This window comes from Thunnus thynnus, chromosome 23 (assembly GCF_963924715.1).
Source record: "Thunnus thynnus chromosome 23, fThuThy2.1, whole genome shotgun sequence".
Taxonomy (NCBI): Eukaryota; Metazoa; Chordata; class Actinopteri; order Scombriformes; family Scombridae; genus Thunnus; species Thunnus thynnus.
Window position 1 is genome coordinate 8,658,403 of NC_089539.1, and position 26,374 is coordinate 8,684,776.

The 26,374-nt window shown below is 44.3% G+C and overlaps 1 protein-coding gene and 1 long non-coding RNA gene across 19 annotated transcripts in view; one reads left to right on the top strand and one right to left on the bottom strand.

Annotated features, from left to right (window-relative positions):
• Positions 1-26,374, top strand: part of sox5 (SRY-box transcription factor 5) — a 271,640-nt gene that overhangs the window by 184,727 nt on the left and 60,539 nt on the right. For all 9 annotated transcript variants that reach the window (XM_067582514.1, XM_067582515.1, XM_067582518.1 and 6 more), the window contains 2 exons: positions 7,522-7,717; positions 16,948-17,170. In XM_067582514.1, coding sequence (XP_067438615.1) covers positions 7,523-7,717; positions 16,948-17,170 — 418 coding nt within the window. In that variant the 5' untranslated portion in view covers position 7,522. The remainder of the gene's footprint in view (positions 1-7,521; positions 7,718-16,947; positions 17,171-26,374) is intronic.
• Positions 1-26,374, bottom strand: part of LOC137176310 (uncharacterized) — a 275,304-nt gene that overhangs the window by 150,261 nt on the left and 98,669 nt on the right. For 2 of the 10 annotated variants that reach the window (XR_010925846.1, XR_010925847.1), the window contains exon 2: positions 10,817-10,883. The exons of the other annotated variants lie outside the window; for them this stretch is intronic. This is a non-coding gene — a long non-coding RNA (uncharacterized lncRNA). The remainder of the gene's footprint in view (positions 1-10,816; positions 10,884-26,374) is intronic. 10 annotated transcript variants of the gene reach the window in all.

Here is a 26,374-nt window from a genome sequence, read left to right on the forward strand (position 1 = left end):
TGCTGTAATCCGATACACAGTAATATAAAATCACTGTATTTTATTTTACAGTTGCGTACAGCTACTGTAACAGTAGCTACAGTATTATATTACTATGTTTCATTTTATATTTGCAATTTCCTTACTGTGATTTTAAGTACAATGTCATTAAATTACTGTGTTACAATATTGCTACTGTAAATAAAAAGCTAGTAAACTTACCTTAATGTATTTTACTGTAAAACATAATCACAGTAAACTTACTGTAAAGGTAACTTACTGTAAAATAAATTACAATAAGTTACTTGTCAATAGCTGGCAGTTAATTACTGTGAAAATCACGGTACATTTCTTACAGTGCACGCCCCCCCCCCAACAACCCGCCATCCTTCCAATCTACAATAGGAGACAGTGTTAGAGGCTCGGAGGTCCCTCCCAGAGCGCTACAATGAAACCTCTGTCTTTCCAGGTAGTGAGAGAGAGAGAGAGAGAGAAGATAGAGAGTGAGGGAGGAGGAGGGGGAAGTGGGAGGAAGGGGGGGGGGGGGGTCCAAGTAAAAAGGAGGAGACCATTTGGGCCGAGGTGGGAGAGTTTCAAAGTGCGGTACGAAAGAAAGAGGCCAGCTGGGAGAGTATATGTGTGTTTGTGTGTGTGTGTGTATTTGTGTGCTGTCATTTATGTGAGAGAATGAGCTTGCATGTATGTGTGTGTGTGTGTGTGTGTGTGTGTGTGTGTGTGTGTGTGTGTCTGGTTTACAGGGGCAGGCCAAGTCGCTGACAGTGAGACAAATGTTGTGACTCCTTTATGGATTGCTTAACAAATGCAGCACAAATAGTGGCCTGGCACAACAATGGAAAAACACTGTCCCTCGCTCAATAAACATTATGCAGCGTCTCCCCCTCGCAAACACCAGGGGAGCGGGGCCGCCGTCCACCGGATGCACTTTTCCTCTCTATCCGTCTGTCTCCTTTCACCCCCCCCTCCCTCACGCACACACTCTCTCTTTCTGCCTCTCTTCTTCCTTTTTTCTATGGCGAGACTCAAGATTTTCCCACGAGCTGTCTTCTGTTGTCCTGGCTTTAAACTGATGTAACAAGAGGACAAAAAACCACCTAAAGGCAATTTACTCACATTTTTCATAAGATAGATAAATAGATAGATGCAGACACTGACATACGCAACAAACTTTCTCTTCCTTTTTCTGTCCTTTTCTTTCCTTCCTCCCTCCCTCTATCCTCTATCTTTTCTTCATCCTTCCTTCCATGTTAAAATGTCAGTGATGATCACGTCGTCCGGTGACTCAGTGTAAAGAAATAAATAAGGTTTTAAAGAGGGAAAAAAAAAAAGAAAAAACCTCAGCTGAAAACATGACAAGGAAAGTATGTGGAGCGATGCCTTGCTGGTGACTAAAGCTTTGGGTGGATGAATGGACGAGAGAGGCAGACAGAGAGAGGGGGAGAGAGAGAGAGAGAGAGAGAGAGAGAGAGAGAGAGAGAGAGAGAGAGAGAGAGAGAGAGAGAGAGAGAGAGAGGTAGTCCCAGAGGCCTCATGAGTTAGCCCACGTCTTTGGCGCCCACCCTCTTTGCTCTCTCAGCGCATACACACATACACAACACATGACTCTGTCTCTAGCCTGTGTGTGTGTGTGTGTGTGTGTGTGTGTGTGTGTGTGTGTGTGTGTGTGATTAACAGTGGTGACATTAGGTTGTGTGTTATTGCCTTTTGTGGTTAAGCTGGACAGGAAACACGGTTTGGGCTGTCGGCTGCCGATTTAGGGCACCTCACAGAGGATGCTTTGTGTGTGTGTGTCTGGCTCTTTGTGTGTGCGAGTGTGTGTAAGGGTGTGTCTGCGCGTATATGACTGCGTGAGCATATACAGGCAGGAGCTGTGTTCACATTTTCTCCCTCTTACACACTGTTTACTTCAATAGAGAAAGTCATCAGGGAAAAGCCAGCAGGCGCGTTACATCAATACTAACAAGCACAAACATTTTTACTTCACGATGCTACGGTGTCGTTACAGTTCATGTCAAAACATTTTTGGGGATAGTTTTTAAAATTAGTGCTCTGACTACAATTTCTATGGACTCTAGGCTTTTTTCACGCTTGTTTTCGATATCAAAACGCTTAGAAGTTGCTTAATACTTGCTTTAAAAGTCTGAAAAACTAAATCCGATGCTTGTCCGGAATAGCCAAAGCTCTCTGTATAACAGAGCAACGTCGAGGGACGAGGGAATATCACTGACTCCCTCCTCCAGGTCCTCCCTCCCTTAATCTTTATCCCTCCATCTCAGCCTTTCCTTTCTGTTGCTGCCCCACTCTTCCCACTGTTCAAAAGGACAGCCTATAAATAGATATTAGGCAATATCCTTAAGAGTCTGCACAGAGAAGAAGGGAGAGACGGAGGGAGGGGAGGGATGGAGAGCGACATTCTTACAAACAGCTGATTGTGTAAAGAGGGAACAGTAAGTAAGACAACACCGGGGGAGAGAGAGAGAGAGAGAGAGAGAGAGAGGCAGGAAGACAGAGAGAGGGAAAGAGCAAGAGGACAGACGATGTTAAAATAAGTTCAAGAGTGTGTGACGGAGAGATAGAGACGGAGACAGAGAGAGAGGGAGAGAAATCATTTTTGAAAGCTGAGACTGGGAGATGCAGCGAGAGAGAGAGGAGGGAAAAAAAAAAAAACAAACGATGGCAATAAAGCAAGTGATAGCGCGACACAGGGGGAAACATTTGTTTAAATTCCCGCCTGAGGTGTCATACGGATGTAAATGTTGCGGTCGGCTCCTCGGAGGCAAAACGCCCTGGGCGCCTTATCTAAAAGGCACATTCCGCTCAACTATTTTAATATGCCCTTCCATTCCCTCAGAGAACAATTTCAAAGATAGCTTGCATTTCTACGCAAATAGACCCGCACCTGAGTGACAGGCAGGCAGTTCTTAGCAATGACGAGGTGGCGGGAAAAAAAAACACACACAAAAAAAAAAAACACACACACAAATGTCACTTTGACTCTTGACAGCACTTTGGAATTAGCCGCTGTGCTTATTTTTACTGTGAGCGCACTGAGACGATGGATTCGACTGACTGTGCAGTGCGTGTTTGTGTAGTGGTTGAAATAATGGGTTGTAATTTAAAGAGAGGCTGAGCACATGCGTGTGCACTCACACACACACACACACGCATGCGTGCGTACGCCGGAGCACACACACTTTACTGTGGAATTCTCCAGAGGAGGCTCCCACGCTCCCTGAAAGCTTGTTCTGAGTAGAGGAGTTAACAAGAGCAGTTAGCACCATGATTATGTTAGCAGCCAGACACACAGAGCTAGAGAGCCGGGCACGTGTGTGTGTGTATGTGTGTGTGTGTGTGTGTGTGTGTATGAGAGATAGTCTGTGACATTTCTATGATGGCTGCTTTGTCTTTGAAACAAATCTTTGCCCCCATTTTGCTTAATTCATTTGATTTAAGTGTGTGTGTGTGGTTTTTGCATGTGTGAGCACCCTCTCTTGCGTGTTCATAAGCTCTCTGCGCGTATTTAAACATGCTTGCGTGTGCGTAAGCTCGCCGCTGCTGACGTGCCAACATGAAATGGACGCGTTGATTACAGTAAGCGACGGCCAGGAGACGGTTAACCACCGTCGATGGCGATTATTTGGCCGGTTAATGGACGTCCGCCGCTGTCCGATTAGTGACTTAGCAGCAGTGGACATATGTGATATGAGAGGGACTTAACTGAGGAGCCGCTAATCATCAAAAAGCCAAGGGGAAGTGGCGCTCTAATCTCAGCTTAGCGCTCTCACCGTGCGCACAAAGTTGTGTGTGTGTGTTTGTGCGTGTGTGTGTGTGTGTGTGTGTGGTTTCTGCATGAGAAATGAGAGGTTGTGAAGCAGAAGAGACAAACAGCAGAGTAGAATTTGGTTTCTGTAGAGTTTACTTATTCTTTGGTTTGTAAATCAAAAAATACACAAAAAGCCTGCAATATTATTGCAACAGTGTTGTGTCATTTGAAATATCATTACTGTACTGCTTTGTGGAAAGGGCTAGCAGCATGTGTGTTAAGTGTGTTAAGGACTGTGTTTGGCGGGAGGCGTTTGATTTTTGGCTTTGCAGAACAGGACAAAATTATGCTAATGTTCTCTAATTATGACCTGGACGCCGCTGCCAATTTATCGTCTTAATAAAACCTCATCTTTTTTTAATCCTTGCATCGCTCCGCGCTTTCAACCAGCTTCCTCCAGGTCTCCGCCGGCGTGACAGCCCTGCCAAACTTTAAATGAAGTAGCCGGCGTAACCTGCACACCCGCCGTGCCCAATTGTATAGTAATTCGACTTCAAAGGGGAACGGGAGGGAGAGAGGGATTTTATAGCCGGAGAGGAGCTGTGAATGGTCTCTCCATTCATAGACACCCACCTCCGAGGAAGTAGTGGCAGAGCTGGGGAGGGGAGGGGTGGGGGGGGGAGTGGATGGGTGTGAAGAGGAGTGGAGGGGGAAGAAGAAGAGGAAGAGGGGCAAGAAAACAGCAAAAAGAATGATGAAATGAAGTGTTTACCAGAGACTTATTTTCTTCAGGAGAGTGTAGGTGCTCTCTTTGAGTTTTTTGGATACGTGTGTTGTTCTCTATGTTAATGTGTAACTATTCTTGTCTCCAGATGGCCTGTCCGTTTACATGTGTCAGCATGGCTACTGCGTTTAAATGATGGATAATAAAATTGTAAAAATAAAAACTGACTCACTTTTTCAAAGATGTTTTCTGTAAGTGAGCCAACGTGTAACATTTGTGAGGTGAGAGGATTCAAAGCTGACCCCAGGTTTTTGTGTACATAGGGTTATGGCTAGGCAGAGGTGTGCGCAGGACACAAGGGGAGGTGTGTGTGTGTGTGTCAGTATGTGTGTGTGTGTGTGTGTCTGAAACAAAAGGCCTCAGTGTGAGAGAGTGAAAGGAGGTAAAGTAAACAGGCAATGATGAGGACAGACCTGCAGTGTTAAGGCCTCTGTTGTATGTATGTGCACATATGTGTGTGTGTGTGTGTGTGTGTGTGTGCCGCGTGGCTCAAAGCCTTGTAGTTTGTACAGCTGGGCCCGCCGCTCACACTGGATCTTGTGTGGAGCAACACACACACACACACACACACACACACACACAGTTTTCTGCTCAGTCATTCCTCACCTACTTTTTTTAATGCAGCTGACAAATACCATAAACGCTATCACAAGTCAATTGCAGTTCTAATATTAATTGGATTTATTGATAGGCTGTGTGCAGTTTTATCTCTTAAGTCTTTGTCATGGAAACAAACGCAAAATCTTTATGGCCATGGTTTTTTGCTGAGCAAGCCCATGAAGATAGAACGGAAAGACAGATAAAGAAATCAAGTGCAGATACACATTCCACTCTGTTGACTTACAGAAGCGTCCGTACATGTGTGTGTTTGTGCGTTTTTTTTTCTTCTGTACACACCGTCCTGTATGAAAACACAGATTTACAGCTGTTCGGCATTGTTTTTACAGATGGAACGTGTGATTAAGTGAATCCGACCTTGATAAAAGTATACAAAAAAAGTCATTAAAATAGTTGAGGCTGTATATTGTTGTAGTGGTGATTTAGTAATTTTCTGATTTAACTTCAAATAAAGGATTGCATGGGTCGCTCATAAGTGGATGAAATTGTACAACCTTTGAAAGCTCATTGAAACTCAAAAATGCATGCAAAGAAAACAAAGTCACTTTTTCGGAGTTCCTGAAAACTTTACATTTTGGAGATAAAAAAAAGGTTCTCAGCAATGTGCGGATGATAACACCAATTTGTAAATTGGTTTAAATTATTAGATTATCTATGAGGTCTATCAATCTTGCAGACAAAATCTTCCAAAAACAATTACAGATAATTAAGTTACTGGTGGAGAGATAGCCTTTTTTTTTTTTTTTTTTTAAAAGGTATTACTGCAGTTGAGTTTATTTGATTTTGACCGTAACCTTCCGTGCGATATGATAACACCACATGTTGTGTTTCTTAGCGTGGCACTTTCTTCATCGCCTCAAGTGAGAAGCACTCAATATTGTTTGCCTTTCCACTGTCATAAGGTAAATAAGCAATGAATTAGTAGCAGGGCTGCTCCTAGAAACAATGCCAGATGTACAGTCCAGAGGAAATCCAAAAGAGTCAAGAGTGTAATCAGTTTATCACGGACAAGCGGAGAGAAAGAAGAATTTAAGAGAGAAAGACAAGTAGTAAATATGGATGGAGGATAAAGATATAATGGTGAATCTCTTAGTATTGGTGACAAAGAGAATGGAAAGAAAGCTGAGGGAAGAGTAAAAGAAACAACGTGTTGAATCAAAAGCGAAAAAAAAGAGAATCAGCAGAGTTTGAGATTTACACGCCTGTTGCTTATTTCTTTTTTTTTTTTTCCACCATCTCACCACTTTTTCACCATCACACACCCTTCCCCTCCGGTTTTCCCAGTCCCTCCATCCACACCTCCATCCCTTCATCCCTGTCATGCGTTTGCCTCTGTTCGACTGAGCGTTAGCAGCCTATTACCCAGGGTCATAGTCGCAGTGGCTTCAAGGCTGACAAGTGCATCTGAAAGCACTCAGGCGATGCTGAGAACCACATTAAATTCTATTATTGCCACATAGTCACTGCATCCCTATTCAGCTGAAGTACAGGGAGGCAAATTTACCTTGTGAGAGACAGAGTTCACCTAATAGATGTGGCTTTATATCCTTTCCTTCTTTTCAAGGGAACAAAGCCTCAGTAACAAATGCAAACAGCAGGGCCCTCATGTTGCTAGCCATTTTCCTCCAGTTCCTCTATTGTCCAGAGGTTTTCATAAACACATATTATTGTCACTGTGCATACTGCTCTCACTCTCTGTCTCTCCTATTTTTTTTTTTTTTTTCCTCTTTCTCACTCTGTGTCTCTCTCTGAAAGCCCATTGTCAAGACATGGTCATTTCCTCCACAATGCCAGGGCAAGCGGGCTCCATTTGCAGTACTGGCCCATCTTTTGAAAATGTGAACGTTGAATGGCCCCCATGGTAAACATACTGTAAGACCTGAGAGTGGGTTTGAAGGTCTGCCAAGGAGCTGGGTGCTCGCAAACTGAGTGAAGGGGATATTGTGTGGAGTTGCACTGCTAGAGCTCAGGCGTCTGAACGTTCTGAATGTGCAACAAAGACAAACTAATCCAGAAGAAGGAGAGGGCTGATGAGCTGAATGGGATCCAATGAATACCTGCTCAAAGGACTTACAGATGTCTTAATGCTATCTTTTTTTTTTTTTTTTTTTTTTACAGTAAACACACAGCAAAGTGGCTACAAATTTAGGGTTGAATCAGACTATCCAGGAGTTTACAGGAACTAGTTTTACCCTCAGGAACCTCCACATATATCTGTTGCCGCCATCATGACTGTCGTATAACTCCAGCCGTTGATCTATTATATCATCCTTTGAATATTGCTCACACTTCCTCCTGTTTTTCCTTCTCTCTCCATCTTTCTATCTCCCTTCTCCTCTTTTTTTTTTTTTTTTTCCAGGATGTCTTCCAAGCGACCAGCCTCTCCATATGGGGGGACAGATGGAGAGGTAACCATGGCAACCAGCAGACAGCGAATGGAGGATGAGGAAAGCGAGGGACTGGGCCGTGTCATCCACCTCCCCCTGGCCTCCTACTGCGGCAAGGTGTCCCCTCGCTCGCCCCCCAACCGCAACTTGGACAGCCCCCCCAACATGGTAAGGACGGCTACCGCATTTTGCATCCGATCTCCACTTATTGTTACCAAGGGTGATGGCACCCACTTAAGGGTGACGGCAGCCTCGAGTGCTGACTCAGGGTGGAGCCATGAAACAGGTGCGACGTTTTGAAGAGGTTCCAGACTGGTGTGACCCACAGTGTGTTTTAGGGCGTCAGTTTTTGCCTCATAAGTGACCAGTTTACTCACATTACTTTTGTCTTGTTTGGCAAACTTGTTGAAAAGTTGAAAAGTTCACTGTAGACTTTTGGGAAATGTAGTTTGAAGCCCTCCAGTATTAAAAAAATAAAAAAAATGCTAACAGCTAAAAGTGCTAAACATCCTTTACTTACATTCAAAATTTCCTTCTCATGTTAGCTCTCTGTGTCTTTGGCTTGGTAGACTCTGCAGCTCTCATCATCGGCTGCTTGGCCCTCGTCTCTGTGTCTCCATTGGCTCTCTGCCCTTGGCATTCCTTTCCATAAGGCCATGTGTATGTGTGTGTTTGAGAGGCTCAGGGTTGAAAGTGACCCCCAGGGCACAGACCCTAGATCAGATTATGTTCACGGTAATCCTGACCTCCAGCATTACGAAAAGAGAGTTAGTGCTGAGGGCAAACGTAGCTCTTGGTCTTTGATACTGGCTTCAGGAACCACTTGCTAAATGAGCTGGGAAAGTAGGTATCACTTGTAAATTACAATCTTTGGTTTAAAAAAAATATTATCTTTGTAGATGGATTCAGCTAATAGTGAAGTTATCTTCTGACATAGTACATGAGATGGTTTCAGGAGTTAAACATGCTCAAACAATTAGAATTGTGTTGTTTTTATGGAATTTCCAGTAATTTCTGGGGAAGTAAACAGTTTCTGTTTCTATTAAAAACAAATTGAATGCTACTTATATAGTCTGAATCTCCAACTCCATGTTTACTTTGGTATGTTATTTATTCCTCTTATGGTCATTTTTTGAACCCAAACAACATAATAAGAACAACACCAATCTCAACAATGAGGAAACTAAATGTATGAATATTTGTTTGGTGATTCATCGTTGACGTGAAGATAGTGAGATTCATAAAGAAAGAAGAAAGAAATTGACTTTTCCCTGTGAGTGAATAGCAGTTTGGCGCTTGAAGCTTGAGGTTTGTTTTTTTGTTGTTTTTTTTTTTTTTTTTCCCAAAATGGGGGAGGAAATAAAAAGAAGGTTCAAGGCTACTGTTTGGGTGCACACGTGTTTTTGCTTTTATGCGCGCAGCACCAACCGTCGCCTTGAGCCCGTTTTGATGCACAGTTGCGTGACTGCAAAATATGAGCCATTGCAGTGAGTCATTTTCTTCGGGATAAAGTGTGACATTGTGTGGTGGTGTTGAATGTATGGCTCTGTATGTGCAAGTGCGTTTGTGTGTACAAGAGCATGTGTGTGTGTGTGTGTGTGTTTGTACAGTTGTTTGTACAATAATCTTCTTTGTGATTCATTATAAATATCAGTATATTACCTTGCAGTATATATAGACTTATTGTAAACTTCTGTTGGTTGACGTGTGTGTGTGTGAGTACACAGCTATGTGTGCATTTTTGAGATTACTGTGTCTCATTACACATTCTATACATGTGGTGTGATTTACAATGCATGTTCAGTACATACGTGTGATTATGTGACTGTATATAGGGTATTACATGTTGCTGGTATGCATTATTTAGTTTGCATAAAGAAATGTTGACTATCCACCATGAGAACATATGATTAACATTTAAGTGCATCTGTGAAACATAAATGACTCTAATAGTCTTTACAGTGTGTTTTCATTTTGCGTGTCATCAGGTGCGTATGCCAGCACACTATGCACTGTCTTAATCTTCTCCTGGGCCCTCACCTTGATACACACCTTGTCACAGCAGTGCTCTGATAACAGCCACCGACCTTTCCCCCCTACCGACGATAAATGCTTGTATGCTGTAAAACAATGAAACAGTGCTTAGGAGCCGTAATTGAAAGCTAATTCTGTAATTAGCCCTCTGATTAGCCTGCAGGCCCCTCCCACGGTGGACTCTGCATCTGTGGCAGGTGCCAACTGTAAACCAAAGTCCTGGGACCATAAGAACACACACACACACACACACACACACACACACACACACACACACACACACACACGCGTGCAAACACACACATACACACACACACGCGCGTGCAAACACACACATACACACACCCACGCTGTGTTATCTGTAGCTGTTGATTTTATTACTCCCGATGCATTTAGATAAATTTATCTTTAATAATTAATCGCTAAAAATAAACACAAACATTCCATTACAAACATTATGTACAATATTTTTTGCAGATTTTGGCCTTGTCGCTGTCCTTTTTAGGTCATTATGGAGGGACAGCTGCTAAACATTCTTCATCCCCTCCTTAAAAAATTCTCATATCTTCTAAAAATAACACAGAACTGCTTTCTAGTCCATTTATTGACAGCCCAAGTGAGAGAGTGTTGGCGTGTGTGTGCTTATGTGTGTTTGGGATGACTTGTGTTGTTGGGGGTGGGGGGGGGTGGGTCTCATACACAGCATAATAGTTGATGTGGATTATTAAGTGGCAAGTATGTGTCTGGCGGGTGGGATGAGAGCTTATCCGACTGCCTGCTTGGCACGTTGTAAGATGTGCGTTAAGTTTTTTCTTCTTTGGGGGAAGAGGGGGGGTGGAGGGGGTTTACAGTGTCAATCCCTTCACCGCTGACTGCCAGTGAAGAGTGGATGGAGAGAAATAGAGAGAGAAATGGAAAGGGAGAAGGAGATTTACTAGGTGGCTGGGGGTGTTGGTGGGACCCTAAGGGAGTGGTGGGGGTTAGTGGGGGTCTCTCTCTCACTCTCTCAGGGCAATTGCCGTAAAGTGATAGGGGGAAGTAAATGGCTCATTGACGACCGGTTGACTTGGAAGTGAGGCAGCGAGGGAGAGAATGAGGAGAGATGGTGGGGGGGGGGGGGGGGGGGGGAGTGGGGGGGGGGGGGGAAGGGGAGGGGGGGGTGACGAGATTACAGCTTTATCTTGTCATAGTAAATTAACACGGCGGCGGAGAAGCGCTCGACTACACACTGACCTCTTCATCCGGCCTGCCTCGCGTGCCTGCTCAGCTTTAACCCAGCCGCTTTACCTGCCTGATGCAGCTGTAGACAGACACACACACACACACACACACACACACACACACAGAATAAAAAAAAACAGCACTCTCACATATTTTAAGACTGAAAAGTGCTTGATTATTCACTTTTTTAAAAATGTTGTTTATATATACAAACCCTGCCTCTTGATAAGAATAGTACTGTTCATGATGGTTTGCAAATGAATGTAGTTTAGCTAAAAGGGTGTTTTATTGGAAGTGAAGTTCTCACTGTGCTGCTGGACCCTGATTGGCTGAGACAACCTCACAGTTCAAATGCCTTACGGGAAGGGAACCACAGTCATAAACATGGATTTTTAACTGTAATTAATGATTCAAACCCAAAAAAAACTTACTGTATTTGAAAATGTTGAATTATTATAAGAAGGTGCCTATGAGTTTGTAGTGCACGTACAGATATAATTGTTTAATAACTGTCCTTCTTGCTTGCTTTCTTTTAGATCTTTTATGTTTGTGTTTCCTTGCACAAAATAAATGTTTTCACATCAGGCAGAGGCAAGCATCTTCTCTCATAAATGTGTTAATGGACAAACACTAATTATTTCATTAACAGGCGAGATGCACGCTAACGCAATACAAAACTATAAAGATATTTCATCAAGCATTATTTCTTATTCATTTTCCTCCACAAGCTCTCTTTTTCCCTCTTTTTGTGCAATGTGTGATTATGTTAGTGTGTGTTTGTGTGTTCATGTGAATTTGACAGATTTAACACAGTCATTGAGCAGTCTTGAGACACAGTGGTCACACTTAATTTCTCATGCCAGTGATGCACTAATGAATCAACACACGCTTGCCTGTCAACAGCGAGGGGTCGTGGTAAAATATACTGGCATATATTTTAGCCAAACTGCTATTTAAAATACAGAAAATACAGCTGCATGTTTTTAGATAAGGAAAGGGCAAGAGTGTTACTCTCACATGAGTTCAATTAGACTATTAGAATCGGGACATTCAAATCAAGTAATTCAATGACAACATGTAAATTTGTTTTTTGAAAATCATCATTAATATTAATATACTAAAATTATAATTATGTTCAAAATTTAGGGATTTAAAGCTCAACCATATTGTTGGAACAGGAGGATAAAAGTAATGTGTGTGTTTGCTTGCATGTCCCAGCCTGAGGGACCTCCAAGTCAAAACTGACAGTGTCTGTGTTTACCCATGGCATGTAAAGGGATTTGCTGTGTGTGTGTGTGTGTGTGTGTGTGTGTGTTTGGCAGTGTACCGGAGGTGAGTTAAGTCTATGTCGTGGAGATTGGCAGCTCTGGCGTTAAGATAAGTCTTACCCCCCTGCAGGAGTGATCAGTGACATTCTCATGTGTGTATTTCTACACTTGTGTCTGTATGTATTTTAGTTGAGCAGCTGTTTCCAGTTCTTCCTACTGTCACATTGTCCATGCCTTGATCCACGACGATGCGCCAAGCATCAAATATTGTTTTTCACACATGCACCTTGCAAAGCCTGAGACATGTCAGGCTATGGCACACAGAGAGAGAGAGAGAGAGAGAGAGAGGGAGAGAGAGAGAGAGAGGGAGAAGGAGGGAGATAGTTTCTTCTGTTGGGCAACAGAGAATGAGTAAGGAAAGAAGACGAAGAAATAAAAAAAAATAAAAAAAAGAACATGAACAGCGGCATCTGTGCTGGCTGTGGGAAAAAAATAGCATTTGGATTTTTTTTTTTTCTTCCTTTTTCTGGCAAGAGTTAAGTGTTTTTAAACCAACCTCCCCTCACAGATGAGCTTAAGAAGACAAAAGTTGTTTAATTCGGTTCCATTGCAGAGGCAGTAAAAGGATAAAGAGAGTGAGGCGCAATTTTTACTTTGTTCCAGTCATTTGGAAGAGAATTGACATCTGCAAACTAAAGGCAGAACCGCCCACACTGCCAGCCTGCCACATCTAGTGCATATAAATACATATATGCAGGCACTCACACATTTACACACACACACACACCTACAGGCTATGTGTGCACTCACAGTGTCAAATATACGCACAGAAATGGCAAAACCTGCTCACACGCATGCACCGAGACGAGGGCATGAACGTTTACAGTATCCAGGATTCCTGTTTGTACTTATGAATAAATGAATGTTGATGAGAAAAAAAGTTTTGCAAACCCGCGTTACTGCGGGAGCGCGGAAACACGTCGCCGCTCACACACGCGCGCGCGCACACACAGGCTGAGTGACACCCGTTTACAATAGTGAATCTGTCTTGTCTTTTTTTTTTTTTTGATCCCTACTGTCTTGGACTTTGCGGCGCAAATCGCCGGGGTAAAAAATGTCAGTGAGGCGCGTGGATTATATGCTGGGAGGTTGATGGGTTAAAAAACATAAGCCATTTGGGATAAGGCTGTCTGTCTGACTTCACACATAAATAATGTCATGGGCCCTAATGTACCAGGTCTTTGAAGAAGCCACGGCTCCCTGCTAATTCCCTTTGATTGGGAAATGACCTTCATTGTTGGACGCGGCGAGATGACATCTCCCTGGCAGATTCTCGACAGAGCAAAGAGATCCGACAACCCCGCTCCCCTCCTCCCCGACTCCATCCCTCCATCCATCCCCCCCTCATCTCTCTCTCTCTCTCTCCCGTATTCTTGTTCTGTTTGTTTTGTTTGCGCGACATCTTTCTCGAAAGAAAGAGTGCGGCTGTTTTAAGTAGGCGCTGGATTAGATAAATGGGATGTGACAGGTGTGACCGCTGCCTTCAAGATGCCTCCTTTCCTCTCTCTCTCTCTCTCTCTCTCCGTGAATCTCTCTGTCAACTCGCTCTCTCTCATTTCCTCTAATAACATCGCCTCTCTCTCTCTCTCTCTCTCTTCCTCTCCTTCGCCTTTCGCTCTTTCCCTTCTTTTGACTTCTAGCCGCTTACACTCTTTCTCTCCCTCCGTCTCGTTACATTTGCATGTCGTGCCTGTGCTGATGCAACTCGTAATCACAAAGCCGCTCATTTGAAGTCTGAATTTCCCTAATCTGAAGAATAGGAGAGGGCAAAGGAAAGAAAGGGAGCAACAAAAAAAAAAAAAAAAAAAGAGAGAGAGAAGGAAGAAAGACAGGAGCAGGTCGAGCCGTCACTTGGTCAGGTGCTGAGAGGAGAAGAGTAAAGTCTTTCAGGGCTTTGAGATCACAAGACACTTTCCCAGCGTAGCACGGCCTTCATCCAGTGTTAGCAGCCTAAACAGTGACTGACTGAAGCCTATAACTGATCATATATATACACAACTGTTACAGCCATGTCATCGCTGTCACACTCTGTCCCCCCGTTACAATGCAATGTGCAAGAACACTGGGAGAATTAGTGAATTATTGAGTGTGCTGACTTATTCAGAGTGTGGAAACACACAAAACCAAAGAGAGAGAGAGTCGGTGAAGTGTAAAAAATGCCAAGTGATAATGGTCTGCTGTACCTTTCATATAGTGTTTGGCCACTGACAATGAAAGCATCGTCAATATTGAAAGCCTCTGCCTGGCTTTATTCTCTCAATAGTTTGTGTTGTATGAGAAGTTTTTTTTCTCTTCTGCTCGGATGGATGCTTTTATAAAAAAAAAAATACTTTGCCTATAGAATAGAAAAGAATAGAACCCGGAGTCAGTCGGGGTATAGATGACTTCATTGTGGACTGTGATCACAGTATTAAGTTCCACTTCCACCAGCAGCCAGCAAGTTAATGATTAGAGAACAATCTCCGCCTTAATACATAATAATGTCATCAATACAGCTGGAATGTTCCCTTGTCTCTCTGTCTCTCTGCTGTCTCTGAACCCATCGGCTGATGACGATTCAGCCTCTAGGGGCAATGGCCAATGTTTCGGGGCCCGATATGCAGCCAAGACTTCCTCTTCCATGTACTGCTCATTGTTTACAGTCTGATTAGCAACTTGAGACGCCAACTCCTGTCATTTTTTTTCAAAGGCAATTGTGCAATCCAACTTTGAAAGCAATTTGTTTCTATTATTACATGAGTCGAATGTTTCTCCACACAATACACAAACATCAGTACTTTTTATAGGTGTTTTGGGTCCAGATGACATTTCGGCTAATACATTCCGCCTCTTTTGCTCCCTACGTGGACTGTTTACCTGTATGCATGATCCTGTAGAAATCACCGCCTACATTTCAAGTGCTATACCTGCTCAAAAGCGATTGGTCAAAACTGCTAAGACTGCAAACGGAAACCAAAATGCTTCCGATACTAAAATCTTGTCCTTGCCCACAGAATCTGCATTCATATGCAGATATCTGTTTATAGAGATTAGTCTCTCTGTCACATGCACACACACCCACACACAGACAAATGGAGATACTGGAAATGTGTGCCGCTGTCCCAGGTGGTGTGCTCCATACTGGAGTGAGATTAGCCAAAGATTAACCCTGTGGACCATTGACCCTCATGTCTACAAAGAGCTGAGCTGACAGACTGACTAGCTGATTGACTGACTGACTCACTTGTTTCTGTAGTTAAACAGCACGACACTCACCTGAGCGCACCTGTGTGTGCGCGTGCAAGCATACTGTATGTATTTAAATGTCTGTAGGGCGCCTGTGCTGATTACATTTACAACATGTGTACATACAGTCATGTACACACACACACACACACACGTGTGGCAGAGAGAGAGAGAGAGAGAGAGAGAGTGTGTGTGTGCGCTCTTTGGAAGCTGACGCCGTCCTCCCTCTCAGTGTCACTGTTAATTGGGCTGAGCCGGCATTAAGTCTATCATGCGGTCTGTCCACACAAACACCGGTTTTATTAGGTCAAAGATTAAGATGCTAGAATTTACTTACCATTCAGCTGCTGTCACGAGAGTTTTTGTTTCTGTTTATTCTTACTGCTCTTACAGGAAGTTAATCTTTTTTTTTTTTTTTATTTTGTCTGACAAACAGAAGGATTTTTAATGCATAACCCCATGTAACATATATAAATTGAAATGTTTTTTTATTTTATGAAATCTTTATGGTCTTTTTTTCACCCACATCAGATGTTCAAGTCCAGTTTATGACTAAGGGAAGGCTTACCGGTTTTAATGAAATGGTTGGTTTTGAAATGATTATTATCTATTACACATACATTAGTTGCATCTGTGGGACCCCAGACAGTGAGGAAGGTCAGCCCGTGTCATCAAAACACAACTTGAGTCACTTTATGACCTAAAAGTCTGTCAAAATGAAACTGAAAATAAATGTTTGACTTTAAAGAGTATGGCTTTTAAAATTAATTTAGAAATCAACTTTGTATTTTTTTTTAACTTCAGGGCATCCGTGATTTCCAAAGATCATTCAACTTACCTTTTAAAGGCTGTGTAAACTTAGTAAGTCTAAAAGGATGCAGGATAATTATTCATAATGACAGCTTGGCAGAAGGCACAGAGCTGTACTGTGAGTTGTATATATTATATTTTTTTAGCTGTCATGCCGATTGTTGTTTTGTCTGTTGTGAATTTTTTAGCCCTTTCAGTCCTTTCATAAGTTTATGGAAATGACTTGACACAGTTCCAAAGCTTTGTGTTTTGAAAAGGGATCTATTTTTTGAGACTTTTGATGGAGTTGCATCCTCAGCATTAATTGTCACGAATCTTAGGACAAAAGTAGTGAAACTTGGGCTCGGGAGTCGTACAGTAGCGTTGGACGTTCCTCAAAGGAGAGCAGTCGAAGGCTTTGTAATGAAGAGTTAGCGTGACTCTGAGAGTGTGTGGAGTCTTTTGCTGTTGTTTCATGTGCTCGTTCTGTCAAGTACCTCCAAGTCAGTCAAATGCAGATTCCAGAGGACGTGAGAGAAAAGAGGAAGTATGCCCTAACTTGAGATAACTGGCCGGGGATGAAAGTTGGTTGCATTGGGCTATGAGAAGGGGAGATGGAGAGAATAAAGAGAGCAAGTGAATTAGAGAGGGATGGAGATAATGAGTGGGTATATGCCAGCTCCTCCCCCGTCCTCTCCTCCTTTTCTTCTTTCACAGTTTGTTTATGCCTTTAAGTTTAGCTAATTTTGAATCTAATCATTTATTCCTCTCTTCTCCCCTCCTCTTCTCCTTCCCCTCCAGGACCAGGACGGCACTAAGGGGAGCTCTCTGAGTCCTTACCCCCAGCACAATGCTACCTCACCGGGCAAAGAGGAAGGCGGAGGTGGGGGACGGCCCTGCAGCGACGGGGGCTCGGCCGCGGGCGCCCTGGGGACCCCCGAGAGACGCAAGGGCAGCCTGGCAGACGTGGTGGACACACTGAAACAACGCAAGATGGAGGAGCTGATCAAGAACGAGCCAGAAGGTCAGTGATGAAAAAGGGACGCCTGCGCGGCCAGATGTGTGATCTGTAGCTCCCCGCCATCTCTCTGGCTCTGCGCCGCTCTTTTATCACATTCTGTTGTCCTTTCTCTCTTCTTTCTTTCTGTCTTGTTTTCTCCATGGCTCTCTCTCTCTCTCTCTCTCCCTCTGTTATGAGCTCACCAACATTCAGATGAGAGGCGAGCCTTTGTTTTTCCAGCACACAGACAGACAGCATCAGCTGTTTGGGTCCATTGTCCACCATGCTTTGCATATTTATCACAACCTGACAAATAAGATGTGTGTATGCCTGCGTGTGCGTGTAGTGGATGCTTGAGTCTGTGATACAAACATACTTGAATATCTTCACAACTCTCCAAATGTTTCCTGGCTTTATTTTCAAGGGGGAAGTGGGGGAGGGGGGGCACTCACATTAAGATTTCTCTCAGCTAAATAATCAGAGAGGGTTAAATGAATCTTACCACCTTTGTAACATCTTCCCACCTCTATAACCTTTTGAATGATGCTCTCTCATCCTTCAGCTGAAGATTTCACACACTGTTTACTGTAAGAGGCTAAACCAGATTTTTGCCCAGGGCTACATAGCTTAGCTCGATTAGCCCTGCATTTCATTCTCAAATTTAGCCTTGGGCTAACAGTTGGAGTTGAGAAAAGAGATAAAATTAGCCCATGGCCAACTCTAATTTCCATTGAGCAAATAAACGTGGGCTTAAGTCACTATGAAGTGCATGTGATAGTGATAATGTGATAAGTAGATGACCGACAGGTGTCCATCTCCTTTAGGAAGACGGGATAGTATAAATAAAGTATTTTATTGGAGGAGAAATCTTTTGTGTGCTACACAGGGAGGTAAGTGTCAGTTTCAAAACAGGCTCCTGAAGCTGGTCTTGCTCAAGGGCACTCAAGCAAAGCTGCACACCAACACAACCACTAGATCTTCTTGTACACCTCCATACTTTCCTTTCAGCTTCCAAATACACTGCTGCTGTGTTAAGATTTCTCTGAACTGTATGCAGCCTCAAATGACACCAAGCCCCAAAGTTTAAAGAAGAGTGAAGCAGTGCAGTGTATATCTGTCTTGAAATAAAGGTGAACATGTGCACTTGTGTGTGTGTGTGTGTGTGTGTGTGTGTGTGTTTGTGTTCCCCCAGTACATCAACAGGCTTTCATTTCAAGCTGCGATGTGCTAACCTTATTTTTCAGGCTTTTCTGTGAGGTTTTCAAAGTGGCCGAGACTGCTGGTCAGCTCTCGCCGTCTGGTTGTTTTTATTCTAGTCGATAGAGAGGCCTGTTGTGGCACATTTTACCAAAAAAAAAAAAAAAAAAAAAAGAAAGAAAGAAAGAAAGAAAAAAACTGGGCTGTTTGTCGAGCTGAGCTGTAATTGAGGTGTGTTTTGGGTTGTTCGCTGCTTCGCTGGACCTCATGAACCGGCTGCACAGGAAAAAAACAACAATAATGGATCTTTATGAGTCAGCCAGGGCAGAGAAAAAGAGAGAGAGAGAGAGAGACAGAGAGAGAGAGAGAGAGAGAGAGAGAGAGAGAGAGAGAGAGAGGTGGGAGAGGGAGGAAGAGAGATGAAGAACGAAAGACAGAAGGAGGAAGAGAAGGAGAGAAAAGGGAGAGTGAAGAAGAGAAAGAGCAGTGTCTTCACAGAACCCATTAGCAGAGAGCCACAGTGGTGCGGCATCCAAACCAACCCGGAGCATTATCTGCCCTACGTTTAAATGAAACGCGCCAACAAAAGGCCCCAGCGCCTCCAGACCCAGCACACACACACACACAAAAAAACCCTGGCCAAGCAAGAGAGAAAGGAAGAAAGAAAAGAGAGTAAAAGAAGAAAAGGGAAGCTGAGAAAAGATGAAGAGAGGCAGAGGGAAATGGAGAGGGGGGAGAAACAACGAGGGGCGGTATTGAACGCGAGATAGAAATCCCTTTTCTGTGCCCGGCTAGCTATTGTTTGGCTGTGTGGCTCACAAAGGCCATTAGCAGCAAACAGCAGGTTGGGATGAAAATTTAATGAAGGCTTTAATCATTATGAAAGGCCTGGAATATTACTGCTCTCTCTCTTCCTCTGAGTCTCTCTTTCTCTCTCTCTCTCTATCTCACACACACACACACATGCTCACACACCGCTTCCAGCTGGATCAATGATACACACGCACACACACACACACACACACACACATACACATTTAGTGTGGAGGAACATTAACACCAAGAGGGATGTGAACAAGGGGCCAAAGACACAAAATGGGTCAGAAAACGATAAACATCTCGAAACAGAATGAGAAGCTTCACTTATCCAAGGCAGGCCTTGAGCTAGACATCACACTTACACACACACACACACACACACACACACACACACACATATAGACAGTCACACACAAAAAGTATGGCTTAAGTTTGAAAGATATAGTTTAGTGTCTGTGGCTAGTGTTGCTCTACTTAGGCTAGATGAATGTAGAGTGGTAGATACTAGGTCAATGTGTGTGTGTGTGTGTGTGTGTGCGTGCGTGTGCTGTTTAAGCCTTTGGGAGCATGTATACTTGTGTATATGTATTTGCATATGTATTAGTGATGCGTGTGCATGTGTGTGTGTTTTAGGGGAAGTACTGCATTTAGCTGCATGCATGCAAGGTGTGTGCGTGTGTGTAGGCTGCTAATAAATGACTAGCCATGTTGTCCCCCATGGCCTGGCCTAACCATGCTCCACCACTCTCCTGCTCTCTCCATTCATCTCCTGTCTTACTCTACCGGCCACCTGCTACCCTGGAGATGCACACTCACACTCTCTCTCACACACACACACAAACACACACAGCTAGCCCCATCTTTAATACATTCTTCAGGAGCGACAGGGAGGAACAGCGAAGATAAGAATGCCATGACACTGCCTTGCTGACTTGTGTGTACGTGTGTGTGTGTTTGTGTTTGTTTGCCTGGAGTCAAGGCGAGAGGCCGCTGGGCGAGCGGCTCGTGCTGGAGTGTGTGTGTGTGTCATTACGTGGAATAATGAGAGCAGAGTGCAGAGCGTCACGGGAGGCGCAGGGTCGAGAGGAGAGTCGGTGCTAAAACCCAAGAGAGGTTGCCGCGCGTCCAGGATGAACACATACGCTTACACATACGGCTAAACACACACACCTGGGCTGGATAGTTCCCTTGGACTCGCCATTTAACCCCTCGTGACCCCTGTGCTGCAGAGCAAGGCCTGGTGATAATCTATTAGAACACCTGCGGGAAAAGAGACTTGCACTAGATTGATGGATATATAGATGGATGGATAGATAGATGGATATACAGTGAGCTGCAAAATAGAAGAGAAGAAAAACGAGGGGAATTAAAAGGAGGAGAAAACATCACTAAATGGGGCACAGATGTTCCTCTCGGCCCCTGGAGTGGTGCCTCCACTGCCCTGGACATTCACCAGACACTCAGCCTCATTCCTCCTCTCCTCCTCTCCTCTCCTCCTCTCCTCTCCTCTCTCCTCTCCTCCTTCTCTCCCCTCACAGCTTAGACTGAAAGTGGCTCACATTAAGTGCCAGCTGAGCTCCATCTCTGGACCCCTCTGCTGACCCTCTGCTACCCAGCTACAGCTACCCGTCACTGGGGCTTCTTAGCCTCAGGACTCAGTATTATGTTTTCTCTCTTTTTTTCCAGTGTAACTTGTACAGCAGAGTAAATAAAGGTCATTAACTAGATCTTTGTATCTTCTGAGTGAACCTACAACTCGTGATCTGAGGGATTTAGACATTTGGCCTAAATGATGTCAGACGTTTTAGCACAGTGTACTTTTATGTTTTAACAATGAAAAGATTAAACTGATCATATTGATACAGCAGCGATTTAAAATTCTAACCTTGTAAGATCTGCTGTAATGTTTTACAATTTTCATGTCCTACCATATAACAATAACTTAGTGCAAGGAATCTGTTCTTGAATAATTCTGCTTTGAGCTTCCGTTGCTTTGGTAGCCGCTTGCCTCTCTTGGCGGTCACCTAGTTGGGGTCGAAAAATGGCAATATTCTTGTTGTTTTACTGAGTCAGAGTGCAGCTCCAGGGTCAGACCCTGGCCTCTATATTTTATGGCCTTGATCCGGACGCACGTGCGGGGAAACAAGAGGAGACACACACTCAAGCGCACGCACACGCACTGTGTACAGGTTTACAGCCGTGCCGGCAACCTTGAGGTCAACCAGAATGGTGTTTTTATGGTTGAGCGTACTTGCTGTTTCAAGTCGCTCCAAGGCACTGGTTTCCATACTGAAAATGCCAACTCAATGAAGTGACAATGAGATGTCACACAACACACACAAACGCGCTCGGACACGTACTCACACAAGCACGCACTGCACTTCATCTATTTTCAAGGCAGGGAGGAAACCCAGGGCTTGCTTTTAGAGCGCACTGAGGCATTTTATAGGACAGCACTTAGGCGAGGCCATTGTGCCACACAAGCACACAGTGGCCGGAGCTCCCTCACGCCTCCGTACACTCCAATGGGTGACAATGGGAAGGGCGGATACATTCTGCCAAGAAGAAGGAGAGAGAGAAAGGGAGGAAAAAAAGAGAGCCGGAGAAGTGGAGGGACCAAGGCCGTCTCTCGTTCATCCGTCCATCAGTCCACCCCCTCCCCTCCCACCCCCCCTCCTCTCCTTCACTTTGCTTAATCCCTCCACTGCTCTGCTATATGGGGGGTTATGTCAAACACACACACACACACACAGATGCACACACACTATAAACATCAACAATAGCATATACAACCCTTGCAAGTCATCACACGGACCTGCAACTTTTAAGCACACATCCCTAAGGGGAATTTGTGGACTGACACACACACAGACACACACACACAAGCAAGGACACTAAACGCACACATACAGCAGCAGGTTCACAGCCCTAGCGTGGGAGCGGGCGAACGTCTTTATGTGATTTCCACCCTTTGTCGGTAATTAGTTAGATGTATAAATTAACATGAAGTGCAGCAGGACTCTCACAGCCATTGTTTGTCACGATCATTCTTCTCGCGCTTGGGAAAAGGAAGGCGAGTGAAACGAAACAGAAGGGGAGGCTGAAAAAGAGAATTGTTTTCTTTTTTAATTCACTACAAGTGAGAGAGAGAGAGAGAGAGAGAGAGTTCGGCCGAGTGAGAAAAAGCAAGATTTGTCCTCCTGTTCACCAATTAAAGAGCTCTAAATACACGGTCAGCATTCGCTAAAGAGAAGTTGACATCATGCTTATGAGACTAACTCTGCCTTGAACCACTTACTGGGGAGATTTGCACTCCATTTGTTTATATTAATGCAAGCCCTCCTATCCTGTCCTAATCTTGCTTAGAAAGATCACATTTAAAAAAAAAAAGGCGGCCTTTTGAACAAATGAAACCAACTTTGAAGCGGGCAAAGAGCTCACGCTTCTTGCTGCTTATGTATGAAAACCATCTCCTTTTTATCTATCATTTTATCTGTCATTCTTCTCAGTTATCCAAGTGTCATTATGTCAGTTAACTTCACGGCGTTTGTAGTAGACGGGGGGTGAAATCATCATGGACATGGCTCACAATTCAAATCGGGTCAATTCGGAGTTTTTATTTTGTTTTTTTTTTGTTTTTTTGTCTTTTGTGGCATGAGAAACCGGCAACGTCATGGGGCGAACCTGAGGCCTATTGTGGGGCCGGCCATTGTTGGCTCGATGAAAGGCGCATTCAAGTCACTTTTCTTATTGAATTGTTTTGCGTCTGCTTTTCGTGGCATTCTCTCTCCAGCCTTGCACGAGACAATCGGTGGGGATGAAACTCCTTTTCTGCCATTCTTCCCAGTCCAGATGAGCGATATTAAGGAGATGAATAGTGTGCATGTGTGTGTGTGTGTTAGTCTGTGTGTGTGTGTCTGTGTGTGTTTTTGGGAAAAGCAGTGCCCCAGCTTTTGTCCAATACAGGAGCATAAAGGGGCTTAGAGAGAGGAGAGAGGGTCCTGTGGTTTTCCTGATGGTGTGTGTGTGTCTGTGTGTGTTATTGGCCTCCCGGTGTGGCATTAAGTTAAGGACAAAGGCCTGAGGTTCATGAATCAGCCAGAGCTTCCATAGCTTAGCAATTGTGACCTACTCACAGTTTGACTGTCCTACAGTACACTGTGTTTGAGTGTATGAGTGTATTTGTGTGTGTGTGTGTGTGTGTGTGTGATGAGGCAGGTAGGGGTAATGTTTGTTTGTGTGTGTTTCTTTACGCTAGAATGTATACGTGCATTTCCTGTTGGGGTCATACACTCTATATGAATATGTTTGGGTGTATTTGTGTGAGTCAGACTGTCCGACATAAAGACTTCCTGTCACAGACGCCCAAATATTAGACGGGCCCCAGCGTTTTGGCATTCACCCATTCACTACCATTCAACACCACGTCCCATGACCAAATCAGTGGAATCCATGATTTATCTATTCAGCTTTCTCATAAACTCTCTTCATTTGCACACCCTGTTGTTGTTTTTCTCCCTTTTCTCTTATTTTCCTCTCTGGTCTTTTCTCCCATTCCCATGGAGAGACAGAGGAATGTTTTTATGCTGCAAAATGGCTGCAAGATTAATGAGTTTTGTGTAAAGTGCGCCGACTTTCATTTATCCCTCAATTACTTTATCAAAAGGATATCAAATGCAGCTGAAAAATCTTAAAACTTTTCATTAAGCCACTTAAGCAACAAAAAATACTTTGTGGAAAGGAATTGCCGCTTGGAGTTCAACCAGTTTTTCAAAAGGTCAAATGGCTACACCCTTGAACATTTTTACTTTGTTAGAAGAATTATCGTGTTAGCCAACAACTTCAATGATCTTCCATTGAGTAGTGAACTGACATGGAGTTATTTTGTGCGTAGGTGGATGTCACATTTCGGAATGAAACGCTCGATTTGTCATCTTGACATCGTGCCATCGCAAAATATAAAAAAGGTATCATGGTGCTGCCAACAACATGCAAATGTTAGAGTGTGTGTGTGCATTAAAGCTTTAAGTTAACTTATTAAAACTTATTAAATAATGAGTGGAATAGGTAGAAGTTGTAAAATAAAATGTATGTTTTATACTTTTAGTTAGAACAATTTCTTATATATCAGTGTTTGTTCCATGAATCAATGTGCAACAGCAGAAAGTGAAACTAATACAATCAATAGAGCTTTAAATGGATGCTTTTGAATTTGTAAAACACAATCATTCCAACTAGGCTAAACACGTACTGTAATGCTGTGATACCAGGCACGGCAAGAAGATCATATTCAAGCACACTTCCCGGCACAATAAAAGTCAGATTGATTTTACGTATTGTGATGCGTATGTACATGAATGTACTGTACGCAGACGTTCGTGTGTTTTCTTATGTGACCCATATAAACAGGTTCTAAACTGTAGGTACACATGAAGCCTTTCATGGTGGCACCTTCATGGCAGCATGTAAGCTTACTGTAGGCTATGAATGTACTTTAAATAGACTGTAAGTAAGCTCTGTGTTAGAGCTTATTAGCTGTGACTGTGTTTTTGCAAGACAGAGATTCAGTGCGTGTACTTATATACTCCATACAGGCAAGTCTATGTGTATGAATCTTCATGCCACATACTGAATGTTGTTATATACGTGTGACAGAGACTACACCCCGGTTTCCCCCTGTATAATCCATGTAGGCTTGTGTGCAAAGTAGCACAATCTGCTTAGCGCAATTTAACATCTCAGCTGCAACACACACATGTGAAAGCATCAGAGCTGTAGTCCGTATCGCCCATGTCAGCAGCGTCCAGCGCAGGATTTAAGGCCTGACATGACATGGATGTAGAGGCGCTTTAACAGGCTGAGTGGAGGAGTGGGATTGGTTGTGTGTCACCGCACACTTGTGTTAGATTGTCTGCGCACGGCAGCAAAAACATTCATATACTGTACAGTAAGTTGCCCCACACATGATGACGAACAAACCGGCCTGTGTGACCTGACCGAGGATCCATAGCTAGCTACCCATGATGCATCGGGGATATCGAAAGGAAGCATGCCAGCAATCCACGTAATCACCACCCACAGGCCACCCCCTACTGTTTCCGCTATCTCTTACATGACAGATACCAAAGTGGTGCGTATGCTATTGTGTAGCTTTAGCACTTCAGTCACTCAGAGAACTGCAAGTCAGTCGAGTGGTGAGGAAGCCAGTCCTACAATGCATCAGCCAGCTAGTCAGACATCCATTCAGTCAGCCAGGGAGCCAGTCACTCAGCCGCTCCGTCAGCCAGTCACTGTGTCAGTCTTTGAAGCCACAGGGTCTATATTAATTAACCCCTGGCTGGCTGGTCAGAGGGCGGGTCCTGCAGATGAAGTGGTGGTGTCTATGCTGTCAGCCACAGGGGTCGCGACCCCGAAGCCACAGCGCGGCCCGGCCTTATTTGAGCCAGATGTTGGGAGACAAGCATCTCCAGCACCCCCACCCCCTCCCCTCCCCTCCCTTCCCACCACCACCACCACCACCGCTCCGCCACTGCTGCATTCTTTTCCTTCGCTGCTGCTTGGCTAGCAGAGCAGTCATCACCAGCCACTCATGTCGGAGCTCTGATGCTCTTCTGGATAGATTGCTGTACTTCTCTGTCTGCCTGCCTGCTCCCCCTTGTCCCTCCCTCCTCTCTCCAGCCGTCCTTCTCTCTTTCTCCCTGTGGGATCCCTTTATCCATCCATTCACCTCTCCCCTCCCATCCCTCTGTTTTCACCCCTCCCTCCTCGTTTGGCCCACTGCCCCTTTCCGCTTCGCTCAGGGGAAAGAGTGCTGTGTGTGTGTGTGTGTGTGTGTGTGTGTGTGTGTGTTGCCTGGCAGCATGCCCGCTCTCATCCTCCCACCCTCCCCCCCCTCCTCTCCCCCCATCCTCTTATTTTCTCCTACCTCATCCTCTTCTCTCTCTCTTTTCTCTCCTTTGCTTTCCATCCTTGCCCTATCCTTACTTTCTATTTCTCTTCTCTGCCACCTTCCCTCCATCCTTCTCCTCCTATACTTCCCTTTGTCCCTGTCACTCTCTCCACCTGCTTCTAATCACTCCCCTTCCATCTCTTTCACTCCCTGCCTCCATTCATACTTCCCTCTCCCTCGCCCCCCCCTCCCCTCCCCTCCCTCGCTCCCTCTCTCCCTCGTCTCTTCCTCGGCTGGGCTCAGGAGCAGTGAACAGGTGTTGT